This window comes from Dermacentor andersoni, chromosome 8 (assembly GCF_023375885.2).
Source record: "Dermacentor andersoni chromosome 8, qqDerAnde1_hic_scaffold, whole genome shotgun sequence".
In the NCBI taxonomy this organism is placed as follows: domain Eukaryota; kingdom Metazoa; phylum Arthropoda; class Arachnida; order Ixodida; family Ixodidae; genus Dermacentor; species Dermacentor andersoni.
Window position 1 is genome coordinate 124,467,029 of NC_092821.1, and position 18,855 is coordinate 124,485,883.

At 47.1% G+C, this 18,855-nt stretch overlaps 1 protein-coding gene across 1 annotated transcript in view; it reads left to right on the forward strand.

The window, feature by feature from the left end:
* LOC126525546 (nidogen-like) overlaps window positions 1-18,855 on the forward strand; it is a 46,170-nt gene that overhangs the window by 8,448 nt on the left and 18,867 nt on the right. Inside the window, exons 2-4 of the mRNA XM_050173446.3 lie at window positions 15,551-16,041; window positions 17,298-17,521; window positions 18,058-18,300. Of these exons, the coding sequence (XP_050029403.1) occupies window positions 15,551-16,041; window positions 17,298-17,521; window positions 18,058-18,300 (958 nt within the window). The remainder of the gene's footprint in view (window positions 1-15,550; window positions 16,042-17,297; window positions 17,522-18,057; window positions 18,301-18,855) is intronic.

An 18,855-nucleotide genomic window follows, 5' to 3' on the forward strand; every position in this document is an offset into this window, starting at 1 on the left:
CACCTCCGTATACTGCACTTAATCATGCCTCGAATGTATATATACTTCTCTCGGGGTCGCCATTTTTTCACCCACGAACAACTTTCGCTCAGCGGGGCAAGACGCTCTTGCACGATTTCGAACTTATTCGAATGTTATATGTACCATTGATATGTGAGTGGAACTTTTGCAAAACCCTTGAAAACATTGTAAAAATTCACGTAAGCTGTAAAACGATGTATAGAATTTGTGCGCTTTAAGCACACTTACAGATAAAGCTTACAGGACTGCGATATCTGTTTTTAGTGGAGAGTACTTCGCGCATCTATATTTTCTAATTTACCGATTTCTGGCAATTTTTGTAAATAAATGCAGACATTTAATCAAAATTTCGTTTGTTGCAGTCAGTAGAATTTACCTTCCTTTCTCAAATGCAACAAATTTCATTCGAATCTGTCCAGAGGTTGCTTTATAAAAGCATTTCCGCATTTCACACTTATTTGAATAAGCGACATCGGAGTACCCACCGAGCTAAAGCTTCCTCTTAAGAGGAAACTTTAGCGTACCTAATATAGCATAACTCTGCACCAAAAACTGATGCAGGTTCTGTAAACTGTATTCGTTAGAGTATCTAAAGCGCACAAATTCGATATGTCGATTTAAGGCAAGGCGGGACAAAATATGCCATTTTACTGAAAGATGCCAGTATTTATCGACTTTGTTTTTACTAGAAAGTTGTCGTGATAGGGCAATGTGCCCTGGAGGGAAAAAAAGTGCTGGCTCAGTGCCTGTCAGTTGGCGACCAGGCAAAAAGAGGCAAACATCAGTCCACTTGTGTTTGTTTGTGTTTATTTCTTGTATTTTTTGGGGGGGCGGTGGGGGGGGGGGGGGGGCGTGTACACCGTCGTCCCGATACTGATGTCTATCAACGAAATATTTTACAGCGTACTTACAGCGATAAAGCATTCCATGAAATTTCTCCAGTGCCCCGGGAAAAAAAAGAGCCGAAGTAGAGAATGCAAAGATGAGGTAAATCTCACCTCATTTACCAGCAAGGCCAATTTGTTGGCAAAGGCTGCCTGAAGGCTCGAATTCTTGTCAAAAACGAAGAAATCGTAGAGGAAGGCGAAAGGAGCGAGTGCGACCGTATTCATAATATTTATTCAGCGTGCAAGCAGGTAAAAAAAAAAAGTGTTCTACCAATCAGATGACTCGCACCAAAGGGAACCGGCAGCGCTGGTTTTTCTCCAAGGACCTACTTCATGGGACCTACTTGAAGTGCTTCGTTTGCAAGTAATGGATTGTGTTATTTTTGGGCTTGTCTTATTTGGCCCCGGGGGTCGCGACAAAACGAGACATTTAGGGGCGAAATGAAACATTTTATCATTTTTGTAAAATAATTTTAGTTTCTTACTCAGGATAATTCGAGTAACATTACTTTTTCAGACCAAGAAGGCGAGGGCTCAAGGAATATTCTCATTAAATTTATTACAATTATCAAAAAAATTAGGATCAATTTGGAAATTTCTGTCTCATTTTGCGGTTGTTACAATGTTTACGAGGGCATTGCAAAAATCTTACTGACATATTAGTGGCAGTCATGTATAATACATCTATTTTGTTTGCTTTTGACGTACTATTAGATGTAGTTTACACAATTGTGATACTATTTTTAATTCCCGAGTTACAGGCTTGTAAACTTCATAGTTTCGTTTTCTGCGAATGTTCTATTTTTCAACAATTTTATTAAAATTGACAGTTCAAAAATACAACTGCTTCCAAAGGTCACTAGATTTAATCTTTTCCTTTAAATGCAGCAAACCCTGTCAAAGTTGGCATAGTGGTTTCCGAGAAAAACGATTTCTCCGTTTTCATGTGCTTAAATACGAGCACCCGTGCTAAACAAATTGCGCAGAAACCGTCGACGATGGTTGTCAATGTACGCGAATAGCCCGAACGAACGAACGGACGAGTGAACGAGAGAAAGAGAGAGAGCAAGAAGGAGAGCGAGAGAGAGAGCGAACGTTCGGACTCGTTGAGTCCGACCACCGACCAACCGCGAAAGAGCCAAGGAAAGCTATTCGCTTCAAAAACTAAGCCGCATCCTGTTTCAACGGTGAAGTAGAAGTTTGCTTCCGCTCTGCCAAACGCGCGCAAATGTATTTCTTGTCAGTTCTGGATTTGAGCGAGCGACTGCAAGGGTCACCTGCAGCATAATAAGCTTTCTACAGAGGTTACTATAGTGGGAACTCCTATCGTCCCAATGGGAACGGTGGTTATAGTACACGGATCTGTCTAATATTTGTGCTTCGGGCTTCAAACGGTATTCAGGCGTTATTTATTAGGCTTCGTCGTTCTAAATTGCCAAGCACTGGTAATTTTCTGAAAGCAGCTGGGCAGTAAGGTTTTTTGCCCACATGCGTAATCATTGCGAGTTGTTGCATCTATACCGCAATATTTTGTCGGAAATGATTAATTTTCCACGTCACGAAGCCGTTTGCCGCCAAACGAACAAAATTAAGGCCGAACCACGCACTGTCCATCAATTCCATGTTATGTATAGCTTCGTATTCCGAACTTGCAGCTTCCGTGACACTACAACGGCAGAGTTCCCCCTGTGGTAGTTTATGCGTAGGAAGCTCGACGACCTGCGGCGTTCCATCTGCCTTGTTTTGGAGCCTTTGTTCTTGCGCCGCGGGGGCGCACGCTGCTGCAGCGCGATCGAGGAACCGCGCACGAAGCTCCTTTGGGCGGTCGCACTCAGCAGCAGCACAAGCACTCAGCGACGCGAGGACAGGGACCCCAAGAAGGCCTCATTCTTGGGCGACGCGACCGATAGCGGTGGACAAGTGCCGCATCGCATCGACCTGCATAGCGTTTCTCGGCCCCGATATCGGTTTCTGGCGGGCCCGCCTCTTATCGCCGCGCGTTCTTGAGGCGATAGCTGCCGGGTGCGGCGCCGGCCGGCACCGCCAACGTCGCCCTTGTTGTGCGCCACCACGCCTCCGACTATACAAGCGACCGCTGCCAGAGAACTGCACTGTAAACTGCGGAAGCCTTAAAGGCACGCTATTGAGATTGACCTTCGTCCTGCAGTGGCATAAATATAGACTGCTGCCGCTGCTGCTGATTATGATGAAGGACAAATTACTTGAGCTGTATTAAGCAGTCAGGGTGGCGATTTGGGGAACCTCATTAGTCATATACAGGGTGTTTCACGTAACTTGAACCAAGGATCTTAAAAAAGAGGGGTTAACTGCAACTGAATGAAAACAACGACATATGGTTTGCCGTCATGTGGCGCTCTTTAGAGTATTTCTTTTATATTCCGCTCAATTAGTTAATTACCTAAGGTCAATTATGAAAAAAATTTAATATTCATTTTAGGGCCAATAAGTGCGTTTCGTTGCGTTGTAGAGGGAGTTTAGAAACGACCGATTCAATTTGTTGTTGTTACAATGTACACGCTGCGCGGCACTTTTTTTTTTTTTCGGTGTTTAGAGAAAGCCCGCCAAATATGAAATAAAGTCAGTTGACTGCGTTATGTTGTTCTCCTATTTGAGGAATCCTGCTCGTGAAACTTTTCCTCACTTCGAGCACACACACGGAAAATCACCGGCTTTAACAGTGATTCGATGTTCCTTTTCCTATTTGCGTCACCCGTGCAATCGGCGACGACATTCAATAAATACCGGAGGAGACGCGTCTCAGTTGCACCGAGCGATCATTGGTCAGCGGTAGTAAGCCTGCGAGGAACGCTCACTAGCAAAAAGCGAAACAGTACGCGTGACAGTATGTTTAATATTTCGACTCACACTGGGTCGCTGAACTGATAACGAAGGAAGGAATAATAAACCATTTATTTGTCAGGATGGCTCAATAGTCTGTAAGTGGCGTATGACGTGACAGTAAATGCAACCGTCGGTTTGTACCATGGCTTGTTCTTGTTTCTGCTTCAATGTTCACTTGAACATTAAACTAATATTGATGTTTTTTAATTCACCTTTGTAACCGCATAAACTCGATTAATCGAATAAATAACCGACTGAGAGGTTCCGATCAATCGGATTGATGTTTTAATCGAAGCTCAGAACTACAGAATTGGATTGCTGAACAACTGGGGATACAATAGGATCGGATAAACTGTAGAGTTTCGTACGAAAATATATATATAGGGAACTCTTTCACGTGTGTCTATACAGAAGTAGCAAGTTCATCATGGGAATTATGCATGATGGACAGTAAGTGGATTTACCTTCGTCCTTCTGTGGCTTCAAACGGCTTTGTGAGTTTCGAAGTCGATCACTTTCAACAACGTAATCCGTTACAAATGCAATAATTCGCAATGATTACCCAAGTGCACGGATAGCCTCGCTGCGTTTAGAAAACTATACGAGTGCATGAAAATTCAGAAAGCTCTGAAGCGGAATAAATAGTCACAACAGGAACAGGAACATGTACTAGCCGTTATGATTACGGTGGCTGAACAATCACGGCGCCAGAGTTCCCTCTAGCAGTTTTAGTGAGAAACATTAACCGGAACTACCTCTGGTTAATTTCCCTGCATCTCTATGAATCCTTTCACTCTGTCTTGTTGGTATTATTTTCCTGTATGACACGAAACTAGACGAGCAGCTCTAGTCGGGCCACCGTCCAATGTACATAAGCACTCATCGCTTCTCTCATCATCATCCATTCCAATACTTTCACTCACCTTCCCTCTTGCTTACTCAGTGCATAACAGCAGACTATATATAGAGAGCACCAGCTCAGGTAGACCTCTATGTATTTCGTGTCAGTAAGATCTCTCCGTTCTATAAGGGCAGCGACCATGGAGGAAGGAAACAATTAAGAGAGAGCATTGTCAAACAAGATTGAAGCCAAACTTATCGGCCAAACACGTGATCATCACGTAAGAGAGCGCTCTAGGTTTTAGGGCTTCCGCTTTGCAGTTGTCACGGCGGAAGGTGGAAGGCATTGCAGCCGAACAAACGCGCAACTGTTAAAAACTATTAAAAACTACCGGGAACCAAACATTCCGGGCGAATACTTCCAGTCTCAGAGGACACTTGTTGGGCCGACTTTTCGAGAGAGAGAGAGAGAAAGAAAAAAGAAGCGAAGGGAATGGCTTCGCGGAGAAGTGCGCTTGCCAAGGCTGGCCGCGTGACGCAATGTCCGCCCTCGCCCTTCCTTCGTTGCAGCCACAAAATCCTTCGGGCCGCCGATGGGCAAGCGCGCAAAATGTGGCCGCGACGCGACCGTGACCGGCGCGGCGCAGGATGTGGCGCGGCATTTATAACCGGAACGCGGAACTTCCGTGCGCGCGGCGGGCGACCAATTTGGCGACCGCCGTCGCAGGGACCGGCACGCGTCTGCGCGGTCCTCCTTCGCGTGTCGTTGTGTGCGATGTCCTGCTGAAAGCGATGAACGCGTGTGTGCTGCTGGAACAGTCATCATCATCAGCCTGGTTACGCCCACTGCAGGGCAAAGGCCCCTACCATACTTCTCCAACTACCCCGGTCATGTACTAATTGTGGCCATGTTGTCCCTGCAAACTTCTTAATCTCATCCGCCCACCTAACTTTCTGCCGCCCCCTGCTACGCTTCCCTTCTCTTGGAATCCAGTCCGTAACCCTTAATGACCATTGGTTATCTTCCCTTCTCATTACATGTCCTGCCCATGCCCATTTCTTTTTCTTGATTTCAACTAAGATGTCATTAACTCGCGTTTGTTCCCTCACCCAATCTGCTCTTTTCTTATCCCTTAACGTTACACCCATCATTCTTCTTTCCATAGCTCGTTGCGTCGTCCTCAATTTAAGTAGAACCCTTTTCGTAAGCCTCCAGCTTTCTGCCCCGTACGTGAGTACTGGTAAGACACAGCTGTTATACACTTTTCTCTTGAGGGATAATGGCAACCTGCTGTTCATGATCTGAGAATGCCTGCCAAACGTACACCAGCCCATTCTCATTCTTCCGATCATTTCAATCTCGTGATCCGGATCCGTGGTCACTACCTGCCCTAAGTGGATGTATTCCCTTACCACTTCCAGTGCCTCGCTACGTATCGTAAACTGCTGTTCTCTTCCGAGACTGTTAAACATTAGTTTTCTGCAGATTTATTTTGAGATCCACCCTTCTGCTTTGCCTCTCCAGGTCAGTGAGCATGCATTGCAATTGGTCCCCTGAGTTACTAAACAAGGCATATCATCAGAAAATCGCAAGTTACTAAGGCATTCTCCATTAACTCTTATCCCCAATTCTTCCCAATCCAGGTCTCTGAATACCTCCTGTAAACACGCTGTGAATAGCATTGGAAGACATCGTATCTCCCTGCCTGACGCCTTTCTTTATTGGGATTTTGTTGCTTTCTTTATGGAGGACTATGGTGGCTGTGGAACCGCTATAGATATCTATCAGTATTTTTACATACGGCTCGTCTAGGTTGATTCCGCAATGCCTCCATGACTGCTGAGGTTTCAACTGAATCAAACGATTTCTCGTAATCAATGAAATCTATATATAAGGGTTGGTTATATTCCGCACATTTCTCTATCACCTGATTGATAGTGCGAATATGGTCTATTGTTGAGTAGCCTTTATGGAATCCTGCATGGTCTTTTGGTTGACAGAAGTCTAAGGTATTCCTGATTCTATTTGCGATTACCTTAGTAAATACTTTGTAGGCAACGGACAGTAAGCTGATCGGTCTATAATTGTTCAAGTCTTTGGCGTCCCCTTCCTTATGAATTAAGATTGTGTTGGCGTTCTTCCAAGATGCCGGTACGCTGGAGGGCATGAGGCATTGCGTATACAGGGTGGCCAGTTTTTTCTAGAACAATCTGCCCACCATCCTTCAACAAATCTTCTGTAACCTGATCCTCGATCCCCAGCTGCCTTCCCCCTTCGCATAGCTCCCAAGGCTTCCTTTACTTCTTCCGGCGTTACTTGTGGGATTTCAAATTCCTCTAGACTATTCCCTCTTCCATTATCTTCGTGGGTGCCACTGGCACTGTATAAATCTCTATAGAACTGCTCAGCCACTTGAACTATCTTATCCATATTATTAATGATATTACCGGCTTTGCCTCTTAGCGCATACATATGATTCTTGCCTATTCCTAGTTTCTTCTTCACTGCTTTTAGGCTTCCTCCGTTCCTGAGAGCATGTTCAATTCTATCCATATTATACTTCCTTATATCAGCTGTCTTACGCTTGTTGATTAACTTCTAAAGTTCTGCCAGTTCTATTCTAGCTGTAGGGTTAGAAGCTTTAATACATTGGCGTTTCTTAATCAGATCTTTCTTCTCTTGCGATAGCTTAGTGGTATCCTGTCTAACGGAGTTACCATCGACTTCTATTGCACACTCCTTAATGATTCCTATAAGATTGTCGTTGATTGCTTCAACACTGAGGTCCTCTTCCTGAGTTAAAGTCGAATACCTGTTCTGTAGCTTGATCCGGAATTCCTCTATTTTCCCTCTTACCACTAACTCATTGATCGGTTTCTTATGTACCAGTTTCATCCGTTCCCCCCTCAAGTCTAGGCTAATTCGAGTTCTTACCATCCTATGGTCACTGCAGCGCACCTTGCTGAGCACTTCCACATCTTGTATGATGCCAGGGTTAGCGCAGAGTATAAGGTCTATTTCATTTCTAGTCTCGCCATTCGGGCTCCTCCACGTCCACTTTCGGCTATCCCGCTTGTGGAAAAAGGTATTCATTATCCACATGTTATTCTGTTCTGCAAACTCTACTAATAATTCTCCCCTGCTATTCCTAGAGCATATGCCATATTCTTCCACTGACTTGTCTCCAGCCTGCTTCTTGCCTACCCTGGCATTTAAGTCGCCCATCAGTATATTGTATTTTGTTTTGACTTTATCCATCGCCGATTCCACGTCTTCATAGAAGCTTTCAACGTCCTGATCATCATGACTAGATGTAGGGGCGTAGACCTGTACGGCCTTCAATTTGTACCTCTTATTAAGTTTCACAACAAGACCTGCCACCCTCTCGTTAATGCTATAGAATTCCTGTATGTTACCAGCTACATTCTTATTAATCAGGAATCCGACTCCTAGTTCTCGTCACTCCGCTAAGCCCCGGTGGCAGAGGACGTGCCCGCTTTTTAGCTCTTTATATGCTTCTTTTGTCCTTCTAACTTCACTGAGCGCTACTATATCCCATTTACTGCCCTCTAATTCCTCCAATAGCACTGCTAGACTCGCCTCACTAGATAAAGCTCTAGCGTTAAACGTTGCCAGGTTCAGATTCCAATGGCGGCCTGTTCGGACCCAGGTATTCTTAGCACCCTCTGCTGCGTCACAGGTCTGACCGCCGCCGTGGTCAGTTGCTTCGCAGCTGCTGGGGACTGAGGGCCGGGGTTTGATTGTTGTGTTCATATAGGAGGTTGTGGCCAAGTACTGCACCAGGGTGGCCAATCCTGCTCTGGTGAGGGAGTGCGTTATCTGTTCTGGTCACCGGAATCAGGCCGCACTCCAGGCCTGTTTATGCAATTTTATCAACACGCGGATTTTTCTTTTCTTCTTTTTTATTCCGGTGGAAAATTGCGTAGCATCGGGATTTGAACCACGGTTATCTTGCAACAGTCTCACTTATCAACGATTAAACGAGCTGAAGCATCGGACAGGGGCCGGGGCTCTTCGAGTGCCGCGTACAGTACTGCTGGTATACATTGCAAGGAAAAAAAAAAAACAGTGTTCGGAAAATAAAGCGCGCTCAAACTTAAACATTACGGTTATCACAATTACAGTTACAGTTATCGCACGAAAAAGGCGAGATGAGTGTGTTCGAAGTGTCTGCGACTCCAAAAGCATGGGTTCAGTACTCCGCAAAGCGTATCATTGACCGAAATTCCAGGAACATTGTTTGCAAGGATGCGAAGCGGCGCCAAGAAAGTCGGAGGTAATAATTTCCCTCCGGTTTATTTCAGAAAGGACAGTGGTTAGCACTTGTAAAACACCAGACCGATGAAAGCGAAAATTTACACTTGGATGTCGCCACACACGCACCATGCGTGCGTGCGTGCGCGCGTTTTGAGAAGGCTTCCACCGGTTGCAGCTGCTAGCCCGATCTTCCGAAGTTAGCCTAAATGCAACTTTGGTATTAAATTTATCAATCTTTCTCGCTCTATTTAGTGTTCCCATCAGTATGCGCACAAGTTCTACTCGGTTCCTCTTTAGGTTTCAGTTCCTGTTGCGACCGTTCGAAAATTGCCTGTAACAGCGTGCATGGCTGACGATTTCGTTGGAGGGAACACTGGGTTTCGTTTTGTTGGCATCGTTCCCGGGAGCTCACGCTGTCAAAGTGTTCTGCAGGCGCGGTCGGTCACTTCACGGTAGTGCGTCATTAACGCGACCTGCTCTACACGCCGTAAGAATATTTTTAATGGAAGTGATTTTCGATTCATGTACCGACACTGAGCACGTCCTTGTGTGCGTATTATTTAAAGCGAATATTTCTCTGCGAACCCTACGGGACTTTTCCTAACCGTGGCTGCCGCCTTGCCGGATAGCCGGCGCGGCACGTCGCGTAGCACGCGCGAGAGCACGTGTGCGCGTTTCCATTAGGCCACAGACGCAAGAAGGAAACGGGAGAATGATAGTAAACCTTGTACCGCGATGTCTTTCTCGTCGTGGCTTCTCTCAGCATATGCGCGTCTCAACGAGTCTCAGCGTGTGCGCGGTTTCTGAAAGGGCTCTACAAATCTGCCTATCATACTTGGGGTCCTCAGGGCAATAATTAAAAGGTTGGGTAATTACACTTAAATAATTAGTGAGTTATGGGGAAAACAAAAAAAAACATGCCTGAGTTACTATATAGGCAAGGGCGAATAGTATGCGCTCGGTTCAATTCGATTCCGACGCGCCTTTCATTTTTTTTTATATCTTGGCTCGAGTTACGTGGGACACCCTGTATATGTGGGGGATGGCGTGGGATTACAGGATTACAGGATTGCATGGGATTACAGGTTGAATACAGGATGAAAATGAAGACACTCGTACGCATTGCTTTTAATTTCATTGAATGTAATTAACCGCTTCACGTGAATTCCAACATGTGCGTTGGATTTGCGTAATTGTTTTATTTGTTTTTTTAATTATCTGATTGACTTGATTTATGGACTTCTGTATAACTGAAGAAACTATGTGTTATTTTTTCTTCCTTTTCTTTATTGTTATACCTACCTGAAATAGCTGGTGGCTTCGTGTGTGCTTTGTTCTCGCGCGTCCAGTTGGCGTTGAAGTGAGAGGCGGCACAAAGGGGAATTCGCTCGCCGCTGCTGCCGTTCTTTATCGCACTAGTGTTCTATCAGCGAGTGTCTGCAGTCATCGAGTGAGATGTGTTCGTGTTTGCCTGTGTGCGAGAGACAACCTGTTTGTTAATTTAGTTAGTAAGCGAATCTTTGCAGCAGTTTATGCAGCTGATAAACGGACCAACCTTACTTTGTATAAATGTCTAATAATTTGATGGTGGTGGTGGTAAAACTTTATTTCCCAAAGTGGGTGTCCTGAAGGACACTCGGCTAGGCGCCAGGTGCAGAGGGCACCTCCCACGTCGGCACAGAGTGCCCGCAGCTCTCCGCCGCCGCGCGGGCCACCTGGACAAGTTGGTCGTGTAGCGAAGTGTCCCAATGTTCCTTGTTCTTGGCGTAAGCGTCACTCGATGCACACAGCATATGGTTTAAGTCTGCACGTTCACTGCACTGTTCACACACATGCTGTCCGTCGTAGTCTGGGTCGATGTGCTTCATGCGCCAAGGGTTGGGGTATGAGTTCGTTTGGAGCAAGCGTAACGTGACCGACTGGCTGCGCGTTAATTTCTTCTGCCTAGATAAAAGCGCTTAGTGAGCTCGTTGTGAGTGAATAATTGATCCCTGTACTCGATATGTGGGGATAGCGGAGAAAACCGGAGGGACGCTGTCGACGAGTCCTCGCGCCGCCTCGTGTGCGATCTCGTTGAGATTCCGCAGTTCGCCCCCTTAGCTTCCCACGTGTGCCGGGAACCATACGATGGAGTGATCGGCGATGTTACTTCCGCCTAAGATTCATAGCGTCGTCTCGTCTATCCCGCCCTTGGCGAAAGCTCGAGTGGCTGCTCCAGAGTCGCTGTATACAGTTGTGAAGCTCGAGTCTTTGAGAGCTAGTGTTATCGCTGCTTGTTCAGCTATACCTCTGGCTTCTTGGTATAAAGCGTGAGTGAGTTGCGCGTTCGCCCGTGTCCGTCGATTACTGCTACCGAGTAGGCGTGCTTTCCCGGTATGTACGCTGCATCCACGAAAGCTGTCTGGTCGGAAAACCTTGCCGCGTCTGCCGCGAGGACTCTGGCGCGGGCGAGTCTCCTTGATAAGGTGGAAGCTTGGGCGAGTTGGTGATTCAATATCGACATGTTTGCACAGCGCAAAAGACGAGGACTGAAGGAAGAGCACGCTAAGCTAGTTAAACGGGGCATTGTAAATCTTTGCTTCACAAATGCCCTAAACAAGTCTTGCTTGCACTTTTTAACGCACAGTCTCCAAGCGCAGGCCTCCCGCCTAACATATGCTGGGTACTCTGAGCTTTTGTTAGTTTCAGTCGCAGAAAAGATATTAAAGAAAATCAAGCTAGGAGACAAAGCACCAGCTCAAAGCGCTGCCAGAGGCAATAAGCCAGTCGCGGTGCTCCCTTACTTGCACAAGATTTCGCACAGCTTGAAAGAGATAGGCAGCAAAGTAGATGTTAAAGTTGTTTTTCTGCCCCGGAGAAATTATCAGTGCTCTGTAGGCGTGTGAATGCTCATGCCACACAACGAAATATTTGCAATACTGACCATAGGAAGCGGTTTGGAGCATGCGCCCTGGGTGTGGTTTACATGATTCCCTTTCCGTGAAGTCCGTATCTATATCTCTGAGTTTGGGGCACCGTCATAGTTCTTCCTTTGTAAGGTACCGCTTTGTAAGGTACCGCTTTGTAAGGTACCGCTTGAGTCGGTTGCCCCGACTTAAGCGGTAAGTACTGTGTGCCAAGGTCTTCTACAAGTGCTTCGGCAGTACTGCTTTGCTTCGCGCGGTGTACTAATTCGCTTAGCCTGATCCTTTGCATAGTTTTGGACTTTGTTCCGTTTTCGTCGAGGAGGTGTTTTATGAGCCTCCAGCCACTCCCTCTGCGTATTTGCCCGTTGAGGAAGTTACACACTTCGTCTCATTGTTGTCGGGAGAGAACCACACAGTATTCTTCAAAGGTTTTGTTGAGTTCGGCGAGTTTCCTTCGTAGTCCTTCTGTTGAAACGTTGACCCTTCCACCTGGCTATAGTATGGAATGTTTGGCTTCGAGAAGATTCGCTAGCCGACTGTCCATTCTCTCTACCTTAACGTCTGTGGTAATCGTTCGTTCCGAGGCTACGACGCCTGCTTTGAGCTGCTCGGTCCAGCTCGTTATCGTGTGCTTTGTGTTTGCTCCTGATAAGTTGGATGGCTGCGTCCGTATTGCACGAAATTTGTCCCAATCGATTAGTTTGTACTCCTTACTTGCTTCTTTCCCCGGAGCTCTGCATCAATTCGGAGAATATAGTTGATATCTCATTCAATACCTCGCCTGTCGGACGAAACTGAGACTTTTTTTGTCGTATGTATTCATTGCTTTAGCACGTTTGGCTGAATGTGCTGTATTGCCGGAGCGTTTTTCATATCACATCAGATTATCGTCATTTGATCATTGAACAATTTATTACTTGTAGAGAAGCCTGCGGCACAATAAGTTGCCGATATTTCCAAAATAAATCACTCACATTCCAGAGTACAGAGGGCTCTGCATTTTAAAATCCGTTTGAGGCAGCTATATTTTGTTTATCAAGGTTGCATGGGGTTGAGCACTGCCAAGATATGCACCTAGCTACCGGTAATGATGTTGTATGACCCTTCTCGATTCTCGTTCTATCTCACGATGCAAAATAAAAATTTATAAAAAATAAAGGAAAAGCCCGCACCTGAAATGCAATAGAGGCATAAATTCAATGAAAGTGTGTTAAACGAAACCTTTAGACATAGCCCAAAGCGCAAATTTTCTAAACAGTCAATCGGAAAAATAAAATTTGGGCGTAGAATACGCTTTGGGCTTAAGGTTTTCGCAGCGAGAGCAGAAGGTCCTTTCATAGTGTTTTATTGATTAGAACATCGTGGGGTTGATGTCGAGGTCTTGCTTCTGCATTTGGCCCGTAATGCGTGCCTGTTATTTTGTTTAATATTTATATGATCACTAATAAACAACGGTGATTTGACTGTGTAAAAGAAGGTGTGGTGATGTCAAGAACACTTTGCGATATTATCTCGTTTGTGAATAAACTTATTGACTTCTAGATGATGGATATGTAATGTATATTTATAATGGATAACAGATATGTATAGCCTTTGCCAGAAGCACACGGGCTTCCTCCTTCACCACATATGTCTTTCGGCTGTGTTGCGAGGTTCCCGTGGCGTTCCTGGCATACCAGATGCCTGTATCGTGAGTACGAGAGTTCAATTCCTTCTCCAGGGAGTTGGAACTTAGAATAGCAAAGTAACTCCCTTAAACAACCTGCAGTCAGCCTGGCGGTCGCAGGCAGCGTAACCCATGTACTTTGGGCAAGGACTGTACAAATGTTTGGCACAATTGGATATGCACACAGTCGAATTCTGTTAAATCAACCCATGCAGGGCATTGGTCGAATTATCCGAAAAGTCGAAGTAAGTAGCGGTGGCAAAGTGAACAAATTCGAATATTTTGTACTGCTTGAAGTAGTCTGTAACGTATTTTTACTTCTTCCTCTTGAAGCGCGAATCTTTCTACAGCATGCAGTGAATAGCGCAGACACATCTAAACGCCTTATGCCGTCACGTTGCTGACAGTGTTGTAGTCAGTGACCGGCACGAAAACCTCAACGTTGTCGTCGGCGTTGAGAAAATCTTCAAAGGTGATGATGATGGGGATTTTTGCATCCTCTTTTAAACGCAGTGGTGACAAAAAGTCTCCCAACCTGCTTGCGTTAATCAGGCAGGCTATACATGCGTTTCATTCTAGCATTTTTGTGCACATCTCCTTAAAGGGCCCCTCACGAGGCCACAAAGCAAACTTGGGTTATACGCTGGTAGTTGTTACGTGTCCTCTAGGGAGCGTTCTGCCGCAAACATTTTTGAAATCGGCTCATTGATACCCGAGACAGAAATATTTCAGTGCCGCGAACCCATGATTTCAGGAGGCGAGCTCCACTGCCAAGCAAGACACTCTCCCCTCGGGAGAGCATATCCACTCGCCCCGTCTAACCTTCGCAAGTGAAATTCTTTTTCTGCGTTCTCCCATACTGGACCTCAAGGATCGCGTGATGCATACGTCACGGGCCCCGCCTTGATTTTTCTTTTCTCCTCGCTTTTTTTGCGGCGCGGCGCACTTCCGCTGACGGCGTCGCACGCGAGCTGTTGTGATGGTTTCATTTCGCGCAGCGCACGAGACGAAACGGAAGTACATCTCTCTTGCTGCAGTGCGAAGTAAAATAGGAACATGCGGATATTCGGTTTATGTGTTCTATTATTTATCTAAGCTTTAATTTGTCTGTTCTAGCAACACATTACACAAGTAACAGATGTTGCCTTGAATAATTCTCGAAGTCACGTGACACCACGAGCGACGTCACAGCGCGAACACGTGTACGTAGGCGCACTAGCACGTGTACCTCATCATCCGGCTTGAAGCGCGACGGCCGCGAGCAAAAGGGAAAACGGCGTTCGGTTTGACATTTTAGATGTTTCCGCTGCGCGTAGCGATGTAACACTTTGCAAACACGATCGTTATCGCGCATTGTATACTCTTCGCTTGTCAGCGCAAAATGGCCGGACCTGGTGAGGGGCCCTTTAATATTTTTTTTTCTTTTCCTCGAAACATCTCTATCTAGAGTAAAACTTGAAGCAGCGCGAAGAAGACGAGGACAGTAATCGAAAACAAGCACAACAGGACGAGCGCTGTATTACCATCTGGAAAATTTATTGTTGGCAGCACAGCGCTCGTTTTATTATGTTTGTTTTCTATTATTGTCTTCGTCTTCTTCGCGCTGCTTCAACTTTTACTCCAGATGAACCAGTTCGCCCAAATCAAGGTGTTCTCTATCTGCTTTGTACCACTGCCTATGCCCGCAACGGATCCGGTCGAATAAATCTCTTCCCTGCTCATTTTCCCACCGATATTCTAAACGTATCTTGCTAGTCTCGACCGCTGACCGGTTAGTGCTTCCGTCCACCTTAATACGTCAATTTTAAGAGACAAAATCAGCAGCGTCATCTGCCGAATTCCTTGTCTTTCCAAGGTTTTAGTAACCACTACGCGCATGAGGGGGCGCCGGCGGAGGTCAGGAGGGGTCGAATTATCCGAAGCGGCATGCTTTCGCATTCGAGCTAAACGAGATTTCATTCCATAGCAATGTATTGTATCCTGCCAGGACTTTTCGGCGCGTTCGAATTAAGCGGGGATTCGAATTAACTGAGCTCAAATTGACGGCAGTCGACCGTATAACGCGCAACTACGGTGTCGGCGTGCGCAGGTCAACGACAACGGGATCGTGTCGTTCCTGACCGAGGTGCCGAGCTTCTTCAGCGCCCCCTTCCCGCTGACGTACCCGATCATGGCGCCGCTTTACTCGGACGTGGACACCCGCAGCGCGGGCCGTGTCTTCTACCGCGAGACGCAGGAGCCCTCGCTGCTGGCGCGCTTCGAGCAGCTGGTCGGCACGAACTTCGCGGCCGGCGCGTCGTTCCGCGCGCGTAGCCTGTTCGTGGCCACGTGGGACGGCGTGGGCCACTACGAGCGCAAGGCGGACCGGCGCAACACCTTCCAGCTGGTCGTCGGCTCCGAGCCCGGGCGGGCGTACGCGTTGCTCCTGTACCCCCATGCGGGCGTCCAGTGGGTGCTGGCGGACCCCAAGAGCCCCGGGCATCCGGACGCCAAGGCGCAGGCCGGGTTCATGGCCGGCGACGGCCGCCGCTTCACCGCGCTCCGGGGATCCGGCACGGACCACGTGGTCAACCTGGACAAGTAAGTTGCGCCGAATAGAAAAAAAGGCAGGAGGACCCGTTTGAGGATGACTAAATGCAATTAGCATTCGAGTGGTGGCGGGCAAGTCATTATTGGTTGATATGTTAACGATTATGTTCATGTTGAGTAATTGTGGGAATGTAAGTTGCCACTTCGGGCGCATACCCAGTGACCCAAGTTTTGTACTGTGCCAGACAGCAGCCAGCAGCAAGTTGTCTGTTCCGGTATATCCGCTGTGACCCATGCTGTCTGCTCGGTAAGACAGGAGGGGAATGACGAAAGGAAGGGAGAAGACAGGTATGTTAACCAAAAGGGCGTCTGGTTGGCTATCCTTACGCTGGGGGACGGCAAAGGGGGAACAGAAAGATGATAGAGAGAGAGAGAGAGAGAGGAAGACAGCAAGCCACGACACACGCAAGCGCCCAAGCTAGTAGACAACTTCTGTAACTTTTAGAGAGCAGTGTAAAGAGGCTATATGAATTAATGAATTAATTTTATTGGAAAAAAAGGATAGATAGATAGATAGATAGATAGATAGATAGATAGATAGATAGATAGATAGATAGATAGATAGATAGATAGATAGATAGATAGATAGATAGATAGATAGATAGATAGATAGATAGATAGATAGATAACAAGGACATGGTAAGGCATACAGATAAACAAACGGGAGCGGTTGTTCCTGCTTGTTTATCTGTGTGCATAACTGTGTCCTTGTTTTCGAAAGCGCAACCCATACCAGTATATAAGTCCAACTCGCCTAAGAAACGGCACTCTTTAAGAGTGCTTATCGCATTAAAATTAAGCTAGTTTGACTGAACACGATATACTGTAGTGCGATATACTTGACACAAGGCGCAGGTAGAACACAGATGAAGCGCGCTTGATGTGCGCGTATGCCTTCGTCTTGCGTCACGTCTATGGCGCGCTATACGGTTCACATTAAGTTGTTCACGTGGGGAAATTCAGAACAGACGCCGACAAAGGTGAAGAAATTGCTCTTAAAATATGCAGATCCGACGCACATGTTGGAATCTACGTGAAGTGGCAAATTAAATGCTCTAAACTGCTTCAGCCGGTCATCTTCGTCGCTGCGAATACGGACTCAAGCTCACGCGACTTTCCTTATAGTATGCGTAGCTGCTTTTACGGTAACATATAACTCTGTGTGCTTGGCACATTAGACGCAAGTGGCCACGCGTACATGGCGCATATAAAGCAACTTCTTTTTCCGTTTTTTTTTTCTTCCGCAGGATGAGCAACACGGCCGTGCCGGGCCAGTGGCTGTACCACATCTCGGGCAGCGAAGTGGTCGGTCCCGACCTGGTCAACGCCGAAATACTCAGCGGGGGAGCCACCTGCATGGCAGCCCGAGAGCCCTGCCCCCCGTCCACCGTCTGCCGCGACTACGACACCGGCTTCTGCTGCCACTGCGACCGCGGATTCTTCGGCAACGGAAAGAACTGCATCGCCGACGGTCAGTCTCGTGTAGCTTGACGTAGACACTGCACCACTTTTAGGGTCTGTAGGGTCGCCATCGAAAGCCACCTAGGGGTGGATTTTAGAATCGCGGGCGAAAGAAAACGCGCGCGGCTTGTGCACCAGTGTTGCCAGAGCTACAAACTTATCAGTAGATCTTCTGATCTTTGAAATATTTAGTGATCCACTGATAAAGCTTCAGAATTTGCTGATTGTTCAAGTCTTCCAGGAAAGCAGTTGCGAAATCTGCTTTTTTTAAGATTTTCCGCTTTCTTCTGCTACTTTCTGCGAGATCTACGTTTTTAAGTATAAATGACTGCTAAAGAACGATCAACTTTGCCCGTGAAGGCGGGGCAAACTAAACTGTCTGGAAAAAATGCTTCGTATGTGCTAAGCTTGAGCGCGAATCGAGCCAACAGTTTGTTTATTATAGGGACGGCTGTGCATGCCTGGCGCTCCCATTCGGGCAGCATTTCGTCGTTGTCGGAGGAGGATGGTTCCAGTGGCGTGTGCGAGCACGTTAAAATTACGCAGGCTCGCCGCAGCGCGTGACGGGCAAGCTGGCGGGCTCGCTGAACGACGCGCCCATCGTCGGAGAGGTGGACTTCCACTCGTACGTGGACACTACCAACGGGCGCACGTACACAGCGCTGAGCCGGGTATCGCCACCGTCGCTGGGCAGCGACCTGCGAGCGCTGCTCGTGTTGGGCGACGTCGTCGGCTGGCTGTTCGCGCTGCCGCAGGGGGACCGCGCGCGCAGCGGATTCGTCCTCACCGGTGGGTGCCTCTGCTCTTCGCTAGCGCGTCCAAGCGGAACACTGAACCGAAAATGAATATATATATATATAAATATATATATATGTGTGTGTGTGTGTGTGTGTGTGTGTGTGTGTGTGTGTGTGTGTGTGTGTGTGTGTGTGTGTGTGTGCAGTTCTTACGCACTGTCGTAACCGGTTTAAGCGAACCTTTGATAAACCTGCTAGACGAAACGGTGCAGCTCATCAGTTAAGGCGTTGGGGAAACGCCTTAAAAAATGTCGCCACCCACTACGTTGTTTATTTATTGTGGGGTTCTCCTCCCGTACTCTTCGGACAAAGGAACGACAACACAGTAGTGCAAATAATCACAAGGGCATTTATTGCACCTTTCATAGATCAATGCCTGCTAGCCGAGTTGCTATCCACAAAACATGCCGATGGGCGCGCTACAAGTCTAGAAGTCCGACTCACCGCGACTGGATAGCGAGCGAATATGTTCGCCCCATGCTGGATCCCCAACTCCTGGTCGTTTGCGTGTGCGGTCACGCGAACGGTGGCGCGTTCGAAGGCGGCC